General features: G+C 39.2%; 1 protein-coding gene and 1 long non-coding RNA gene across 2 annotated transcripts in view; both read right to left on the bottom strand.

Moving 5' to 3' along the window:
• The window catches only part of ATIC (5-aminoimidazole-4-carboxamide ribonucleotide formyltransferase/IMP cyclohydrolase), a 49,115-nt gene that overhangs the window by 30,621 nt on the left and 8,576 nt on the right, over positions 1-9,918 (bottom strand). The window contains exons 5-8 of the mRNA XM_019638194.1: positions 3,443-3,531; positions 2,991-3,142; positions 2,510-2,666; positions 1,646-1,707 (exon numbers count right to left, since the gene is read on the bottom strand). Coding sequence (XP_019493739.1) covers positions 1,646-1,707; positions 2,510-2,666; positions 2,991-3,142; positions 3,443-3,531 — 460 coding nt within the window. The remainder of the gene's footprint in view (positions 1-1,645; positions 1,708-2,509; positions 2,667-2,990; positions 3,143-3,442; positions 3,532-9,918) is intronic.
• LOC109380524 (uncharacterized) lies at positions 4,513-6,598 on the bottom strand. The gene is made up of 3 exons (XR_002123520.1): positions 6,446-6,598; positions 5,501-5,608; positions 4,513-4,658 (listed from the first exon to the last, which is right to left on the bottom strand). It is a non-coding gene; the product is annotated as an uncharacterized LOC109380524 (long non-coding RNA).

Here is a 9,918-nt window from a genome sequence, read left to right as displayed (position 1 = left end):
GGAGGTGGGCTGCTGTGAGTCGCCTGCGATGACTTAGGCTGCAGCGGGGCTGCAGTGGGCTGCCATGAGCTACATGAGTGGCTGGCAGCCAGTGTGAGTGGCTGGCAGCAGGCGAGAGCTGCTGTGAGTCGCAGTGAGTGGCCGACCAATGACCAGTGACCGATTGCCTCACCCGGGAAGAGCACAATGATCATACCAACATGGGCCAGTAAAGCGACATCCTCCACAACTAGACTGAAGAACAAAACAGCAATTTGTCTATCTGTCTGTTTCCTTTCCTCGATTCCCCAACGCCGTTCCCCTCCCCCCAATTCCCCAATAAAATATTTTTAAAAATAACAAAAAACTCAACTTCTGTGGTTTACAGCTATCTAGGAAAAAATAAGTCAGTAGCTAGTAACATGACCAAAACCCCTAAAGATCTAAAATGTAATCTGTGAGCCTCACAGTTTGGAACTCTAAAAAATTATGCTGAAAAGTCAGAATCTCCCACTACTGCACAGCATAGGTAAACAGAAGTGGTTTTAGTCAGCAGGCGCTCTCAATACACATTATTCCCTCTAAATCATATTATAATGTTGCTGCCTGGGTAACCTTAGCTACCCATTATATTATCAAGCCATCAAAAAGCTTTTTAAAAGCTTAGCAGAAAGATAAAATGCAAGGCCACAGAGAACATCATCCTTTTGGAATGTGGCCACTTTACCTAGGGTATTTAGAGTCATATACTGCTATAGGGAATGTAAAATGATATAGCACTTTGGAAAACTGTGGCATTTCTTCAAAAGGTCAAACATAGTCACCACATGACCAAGGAATTCCACTCCTATATACCCAAAATGAAAATATCTGTCCACAAAAAACTTTTACATGAATGTTCATAGCTGCATTATTCATAACATCTAAAAAGGAGAACCAATCCAAATGTCTATCAACTGAGGAACAGATGAATAAAATGGGGCATACCCATACAATGGATTATTTTACAGCAATAAGCAATTGAAGCACTGATATATGCTATAAAATGGATGAACCTTAAAAATATGCTAAAAAGCTAGTCACAAAGGACCACAAATTGCAGGATTCCACTGACATGAAATATTCAGTGTAGGTAAACCTACAGAGATGAAAATAGACTAGCGGTTGCCTAGGGCTAAAAGGTGTTAGGCAAAATAAAGAATGGATGCTAACAGATATTTTTTGTTTGTTTATTTTAAAGGAGATGATGAATATGTTCTAGTATTAACTGTGGTGATGTCTGAGCAACTCTGAATATACTAAAAACCACTGAATTGTGTATTTTAAATTGGGGAATTATATGGTATGTGAATTATATTTGAATAACGCTGTTACATATATTAAAAAAAAACAATGAACTGTCTTTATGCAAATAACTAAGTTGCTTGTATGTACTAAACTTTAGATCATAACTTCCTAAAAAAGCAAAGGTTGTTTTTAGTTTAAGTACCTATTTTGGTAATATAAACTTGGCAAAACCAAAATGCTAACAGGCACAACATCACACATAAGGAACTCAATAAGTGTTCATAGTGAACACTCAGGAAATAAAACCTAATGCTAAACTTGATCTTTATACCTTTGATCCTGAAAGTATTAAAAATTCAACTTTGACTTTTTACCTTACAAAACTGAAATCAAGTCTGGCCATGTCAGCGTTATCTTCTGGGATATTACGAGCCAAGATTCCTAATTGAACAAAGTTAAAGGATTAGTTCAAAAACAAGTCAGAATAAGGTACTTCTTTCCAATATAGTGTCAGCATTCAAGTTAAAGCCTCTCACATTGCTTAATTAAGAATGCCAAACACATAGTTAAAAAAATAAGATTAGCTGGTATATGTGAAAACCTTTTTTATCAGTCCCTGATTCCCCTTTTCTTAAGCAGCTAAATGTAAAAGGAATTTTCACATAACTGTTGCCAGCTCCATTAATCTATGTGCTCCCTTAAGTAAATGGCTTGCCTGATTCTTAGCACCACACCCTTTTATTCTGCCAATTTTTATTGTAACTGGTAAGTTAGCTATGCACATGTGTCTCACCATTTTAGTTGACATGCAATTCATTGTCTCAGATGAATGAACAAAGTAAAGCACTTTGAAAGTTACACTGTGATTCTTATAAAGTTTGAATCATGATAAAGTCTTTTCACACATAAAAATCTAAATATTTTCATTAACTCCAGCGGGAACTATTACTGTAAGTTAATGATCAGGTCAGGACTAATAGCAAGCAAAGGAAAAGAATCAATTCACTGCATATAAAGCAAACTAGATTTTAAACAGGTTCTAACATATTATGACATTTAGCAGCAAATGTTACAAAACCAATATACCCTCACAGGTAATTTTTTTTTGAGCTTATGACCTGCCTTTTCCTTGTCCGTTCTACAAAGCAGTCAACTAAAATATTCCTGGAAACCACTGGCTGTTTTAAACTGAAGGTACCCCCCCAGACTCAATAAACCGTGCCACTGAACACTCAGCCTTTACCTGTGAGGGGAAGCTTAGGTTTCAGCGTGTATAACTGGGCAGGAGTTTGATGGGGGTTCATTCCATATCTCAAGGGCATCTGAGACATTCCTTTACTATACTGTTTCCTGAAGTAGTCTGAAATCGCTTCATCATATTGTGCCGTATGAGTGAAAGCCTACAAAAAGTGTAAGTTCTGTGAAACACCAGCAGCATTTCCTAAAGTGGGGACCAGAGGGTGGTAGGTAGGACAAACACAGCAACACCCCCTCGACCTACATACACCCCCACGCAGGGAAGACACCAAATAACACGAAACAGTGCAGAGAATGATTCCCTTTCCAATTCTCTTTCAATCTTTTTAAGAGAATACGCCTCTAATATTTGGTCTCTTTGTAAAAAAAGGATAGCGGCTCTAAGTACAGCCTCGGTGGACAAAGTAAGGTAGTGAGGACTGAGCACTGTTTCGTTCTGCAAACACTGCATAAAAGTGCGCCCCCACCTTCAAGGCCAACTGGCGTCTAGTCTCCATGCAGGTGTCTTTACTGTCGGAGCTCTGCATCTCTGTGGACACGGCTGCGTAGTCCTCTGGTTCACACACTACGGTCACTCGTGCGTGGTTTTTAGCTGCTGCTCTCAGCAGGGTTACTCCCCCTTTGAAGAACAAAAGACCATTTGTTTTTCCTATCAGTTTGACGTCTTTCAAATATAGTCACTGTACACATGCTTTAACTTTAATTCATGGCTTAAAAAATGAGGGAAAAAAATAACCCAGATGAATCTGTACAGAGAGAGATAGCTTAGAAAATATAGATGAATTACAGTCATCCCAAAATACAACCTCAGAGCAGTAACTATTTCCTACTTCCTCAACAGTGAATTTCAAAACAAAATCTCATTTAAAATTTAAATAATCCTCTCCTCTTAGTCTTCAAAAATGGTTTTTCTACTTACCAATATCAATTTGCTCAACGGCCTCTTCAACAGTCACACCTGGAGAAGCCACTGTCTTCATAAAGGGATACAGGTTACAGACAACAACTCTAAAAGAAGAATTTAGCTGTCATCAAAAACTCAACTTCTGGGCCGGCTGAATGGCTCAGCTGGTTAAGAGCTCGCTTGGGAGCACCAGCTCTGAGCAGCAGTGCCGCGGTTCGGCTCCCANTCCTTTCAAAGTTTTTGGTTGTTCGTTTCAATTTTAACTATGATTCACTCTAATAAATATGACTTAGAAAGAAAAGTGATTTTTTACTCTTCTGTTCACGGGGTGGTATTTTTCACTAGGAAGAGCACATCTGGAGCCAGTTCTGCCAGGATCTGGCTACATGACCTCAGGCAGGTTGTTCAACAGCAAGACACAGGGATCAGGTTAAATCTGAGATTTATAATATCTTATAACTAAAGATACAACAGTCCTATAGCTGATACTCCAAGGCCCTGCGCCATAACCTACAGCCCTGCTGTCAGCTCCAAGGCAGTTGGGGTGGTCACGGTCACGGGAAGAATCCCCAAAGCAACTATGTATTGCCCAACCACATGTCCCGTTAGCCTTCACTACTACCTACTGTCTTCTCTCCCAGATACCTTCTTTTTTATTCTGTCAGTCTCTCCACCCCAGCACCACCAGATTTTTCTGGATTGTGTGGTACTCAGCTGATGGAAGTTGGTTTTTCAGAGTAGTTTATAATATTTCCTCCTATTATACAGTCTCTTTCATGACAGACCCATGAAGGTTCAAAGTTCTTTATTATATCACTTTCCAAGATGGCATCCTCTGTTCTTCGGAAATAGAAACTTGGGCATTAAGATAACAACTACTAGAAAATTTAAAAGAATTAACTATGTAAATTTAAACTTTATCATAACAGCCAAATATCCATTTGAAACATTAATTCACTAAATCTCAAAATTACAATTCAGTCAAAGATTCATGTTCTACATAAAACAGAAACATTCTAAATGATAAACCTATTTTAAAGATGGTAGAAATATAAATATTATAGGATACAGTTTCAATGAACACTATGAACAAATAAAGCTTGACTGCATTAAACTCGGATCAGGATACATAAATGTCCACTAACCTCTCTGGAGAGAATTTTGGCAGTAGGGACATCACATACATCAGATAATGCAACAAAGTCACCAAATGAAGACATCCTATCGGCCCCTGTAAATGAACATTAAAATGAGGTATTTATCACAAATTGGAAAAAGATAGTGTTTAGAAAAAGTCAATGTGATCATATAAAATCCAATTCTCAAATTTAATGTTATTGTTTACATAAGATTTAAATAATAGATTAATTTATAAGTCATTTAACTGAAATAATCAGCGAGGAAGAATTCTTTAATTTTACCTTTTAGAGCAGCACTCGGCATTTACTATCCTAGCCTGACAGTAAATATTTTTTAGGTTTTGTGGCTACATGGTCTCTGGTGCAACCCCTGGACTCCGTGGTTGTGGTTCGAAATCAGCCATTGACAATAAATGACAGAAACGTGACCCTGTTCCAATCAAACCATCAACAAAAAAATAGGTGGCAGGCTGAATTCTGCCCACAGTTTGCTAATTCCTGTTGTAGAAGGTAAACTATGATATCAGGTTTTGAATAATCTTCGTTATTTTCCATAAATGTGATAATAATATTCATACGTTATTAAATTCACAAACTAGATATTTGTGAAACATATAATTCTAACCAAAATTAGACTAACCATACGATTTTAGTCATACATTAAGCAATCCAAATGCATTCAATAGCCTAATCTGAAACTACATGCACCAGATTCCAATTATGTTTCCATTTATTACATTAAAATACCAATGCATACTTTTACAAACAAATCTATTCCAAGGCACTCATATAATCATTCTGAAGTATTAATAAAAAACAAATTAAAGATACTGTGAAATCTTAAGAGTGAAACAAAGATATTATCATTTTATTCTATTTTAGATAAAATATTGCTTTTACTGTTAAAAAACAATAAGCCCTGTTATCTTCTGACCTCTTGCTCTTGCATATGCAGTTGATATGGGTGTAAGGGTTTTATACATGTCATAGACCATGCACACTTTGGCCTCGTCTTCACTAAGTGGAATTCCAACAGCAGCACCTGGTATACAAAACCATAAAAGAAACCATAAATCTCAAGTTACTAATACTTGTCAACTACTAAATCAAGACAACATTTTTCTTACCACCTAGTCTATGCAGCGTAATTTCTAACACCTGTGCCAAATTAAACAAAAATCTGTTTGACCAGATCATTAAACACCAAAAATACAGCTGCAGGGGAAGGTGTGCAGGGGGAAATCTCTTCTCTCTGGACTCTGAAAACAGAGCCACGTGTCTGAGGCTGGCCAGCACCAGGTGCGTGTATGAAGCCAGTTTACTTCATTAATCACTCTCTCCACCCTGCTTGATACCACACAGTTTATTTCTTTCCTGCGCTTGTCGTTTTAACATCAAATAAATATCCGAGAACTTACATGTTGGACTCTCAGCAGATCTGGTGATATAAGTGACTAAGAGGTGGAGCCTTAAAAAGTAAAAAGGTATCTCATACAATGGCTATGAAAAGTTACAGATGAAGTGTCCCAAGAATAGCTTCTTAAGTTCTACTCAGTTCCATTTTAAACCATGTGGAAAAGTATTTAGTCATACTGCATTAAGTCATTTCATTTTTTTTTTTCTAAATTTCATGTTTCCACTACAAAAAATCTATTTCTTGATCTTCCAATGTTACACAATTATGTATATATAAATAACATGTTATTTTATTATCAGATTTTATCACGTGATCATATTGAAAGTGTTAACAGACTTGACAAAAGTGGTTTCAGACTTCATAGAATGTCTATACTTATATTAGAACTTCTAGATTCTTTTTAAAATGAAAAAGAAGTGCATTTCGAACAGTTTCAGAGTGTTCCAGAGCCCAGTGTTTTACCTGCTGGGCTGACGTGCTTGAAAGAGGCAGCAGCTGGAATGCCTAAAGCTTCCTTGAGTTCCTTCACCAGCTGCCAGGCATTCAAAGCATCACACAAGTTTATAAATCCAGGTGCTCCATTTAGAACTACATTTAAAAATATACACACACATTACCAAGTAGGGTCAATAAGGTCAGATATATGAACATTTCTTAAAACATAAAAACATTTATCAAGACTGCACAGATACGTTTTAAGTGACATATAAGAGGTAAACAAATCTACACAAACATAAAAACTTGATGAGAAAAGTAAACAAAGCTCTAGAGCCTAATTACTGAGCCCGTCTTACACACACACACACACACACACACACACAAAGAACATGCACACAGCCACTACTGAAGGACCAAATCCAGCCCATCTAGAAGAAAACCAAGAGAAATTCAGGAAGGGACAAAGGGAGAATGATAAGACGAGTGATGATCAGGGATCCATTTCAGTACAGGACTAAGGATAATCAATTAATGCAATTATAGAAACAGTATAAAATTTAACTTATAAACCTTGTCAACCTAAGAAATAATATTACAAACTACAGTGCAAGAACTATGAGTGGGAGGAGGTGGGGGAAAAAATGTGTTAGATTTTTTTTCTTTTATACCAGACTCAGTAGGTTCTGCCTAAATTTGAAATGCAGTTAAAAAAACTACAACTTCCGAATTCTGCACTGCCTACTTTCTTAACAATGGCAGGATTTCTTAGAAGCTAATATCTCTTGTGAATAAACATTTGTAAGTTCTGCACATACAAAAAAACAGTGGATCATTAATTAAAAACAAACTTAGAAATAAATGCATTTCCTTTGTGTTATCTTAGGTACTAGATACTTTTAAAAGTAAGACTTTGTCAAATATTTCCTGAGTGCCTACTGCAATGTTAGGCACCGCAGTGCATGTCTGGGATATTATCAGTGAATAAAATAGTCCATCCCTACCTCCATCCCCACCCCCCACCCCCCAAAAAATCACTGTCCTTCTGGAGCTTATGGGAGAGGCATTGAAGAAACAAAATAGGCAATAAACAGTAAGAGAAAATATTAGGTATTTATACAAATGAGTTGAAAACATCTCCACACAAAAACTTGTACTGAATGTTTAGTAGCTTTATTCATAACTGTCAAAAATTGTCCTTCCACTTTTTTTACGTCCTTCAATAGGTAAATGGAGAAACCAACTATGTTAAATCCACATACAATGGAATATTACTCAGTGATAAGAAATGATCTCTCAAGCCACCAAGAGGAATCTTAAATCCATTTATTGAATAAAAGAAGCCAAAGTACAATTCTAACATTATGACATTCTGGAAACAGCAAAACTATGGAGACAGCAGAAAGGTCAGTGGTTGCCAGGTATTTTTAGGGGGTGAAACTATTCTCGGTGCTATTATCGAGGCGGATACATGACATTATGCATTTGCCAAAACCCACAGGATGTACGACAATGAGTAAAACAACGTCAACTATGGACCTTAGTTAATAATGATGAATCATGATTGTTTCATCAGTTATAACAAATGCACCACACCAATGAAAGATGCTAACAGGAGACGGATAAGCCTGGGGTCTGGGAACTGTAATTTCTGAGAAATTTTTCTGTAAATCTAAAACTGCTCTAAAAAACAGTACTTAAAAAAAAAGAAATCGTTTCCTTGACTAAGTCAAGTACAAATGGAAAAGCTGTTGAAAATGAAAAGATATGGGAACTGAAAGTACATGAAGTATTTTTTGCCTCAGCATCTAAATGGGGAACATCTACCTATAACGAAGAAACATGTGAGATAACAATAGCAGATAGATCTGTTTTAAGAAATTCTAGAAGTAAAATTTGTGCAAAATGTCACGTTTCTAATTATTCATTCAATAAATATACAGGAAACCCGACAAGCAATATTCTAATCACTGGGGATAGAGCAATGAACAAACAAGAAGCAATGAACAAAGACAGACAAGGTTTCTATTCTAGAGAGCTGACATCCAAAGAGAAGACAATTCAAATACATGCAACAAAATAAATGAGTGATGTGGTAAAAGCACGATGGGGAGCTACATTGGTCTGGGTGGTCAGGGAAGGCTTCTCGGAGGTGGTGACATTTAAGGTGAGAGCTAAATGACAAGAAGCTGGAACGATGAAGACTAGAAGGGAGAATTCTAGGTGGAAGGAGCAACCAGTGCAAAGGCCCTGGGGTGGAAGAAGCGCAGCCCGCTGAACGAACACAAAAAAGGTGCTGAGGAGAAATCGGTCAGGGGAGGCCTGTGGAGGAGGCCTAGAGATAACGGGGTTTGTAGGGCAGGACGAGGCCTTGAAGGAGGAAGGAGAGCCGAGGAACGGTTTCAAGTGCGGTGTAACAACATCTGTTTACATTTTTAAAAGACGACTATGTTGTGAAGAGACAGGACAAAGAGAAAGCTGAGATTTGTTAAGATTATTGCAGTCTGGGGGACTATGGGGGTGACTGGGGGTTTGGGTTGTATTAGAAAAGATTGAAAATGTATCTGAGGTAGAGTGATAACAGAGCTTGCTGATCCACTAAAAAGTGAAGGGAAGAGAAAAGAGCATTTCAGTTTCTCCTCAGACCTCCCACCCTGCTGCCTGCTGGCTTCTCTCTGTCGGGTGGTGACAAGGAGCAAAGGGGAGCAGGCAGAAGTGCCTGCGTCATCCCAGCACAGTGGGCCGAGCCCAGTGCTCTGGGCTCACTTTCTCAGGCTAAAGGAAGCCATCCCTGCTGTCCCCCAACACCAACCCTCCCAGCAGTGCCTGGGCGTCCATGCCCTTCACACCCACAACTCTCTCCTGTGCCCCCAGCACCCACCTGCCCTTCTACCAGAGCAGGACATACTCTAAGAGCCAACCTTAAGGACAAAACAGAGGGGTCGGCTGAGTGGCTCAGTTGGTTAAGAGCTTGCTCAAGAGCACGAGCTCCGAGCAACAGGGTCGCCAGTTCGATTCCCACATGGGCCAGTGAGCTGCGCCCGAGCTGAGCTGCCACTGAGCTGCCAACAGGTGGCAGGATGGTTTAGCACGTGCTCCTAACAAGACTGCCTGTTTGATGGTGGGCTATGCCTGCCCGCAACTAAGACTGAACTCGGCACCTTGAGCTGAGCTGCCGCCTGGGTGGCTCAGGGGATAGAGCATGCGCTCTTAACAACAAGGCTGCTGGTTCTACTCCTGTATGGGATGGTGGCTATGCCCACCCGCAACTAAGACTGAACTCAGCATCTTGAGCTAAGCTGCCTCCCGGATGGCTTAGTGAATAGAGCATGCACTTTTAACGAGGCTGCTGGTTTGACTCCTGCAGGGGATGGTGGCTACGCCCACCCACAACTAAGATTGTCACACAGCACCTTGAGTTTAGAGGCCACGAGCTGCTGACGGGAAGCCAGACGGTGACTGGACTTGGAGCTGAGCTAGCTGCGCCCTCCACAACTAAG

The sequence above is a fragment of the Hipposideros armiger genome, unplaced genomic scaffold, assembly GCF_001890085.2.
Source record: "Hipposideros armiger isolate ML-2016 unplaced genomic scaffold, ASM189008v1 scaffold_38, whole genome shotgun sequence".
In the NCBI taxonomy this organism is placed as follows: domain Eukaryota; kingdom Metazoa; phylum Chordata; class Mammalia; order Chiroptera; family Hipposideridae; genus Hipposideros; species Hipposideros armiger.
This window is presented reverse-complemented; position numbering and strand designations above follow the sequence as displayed.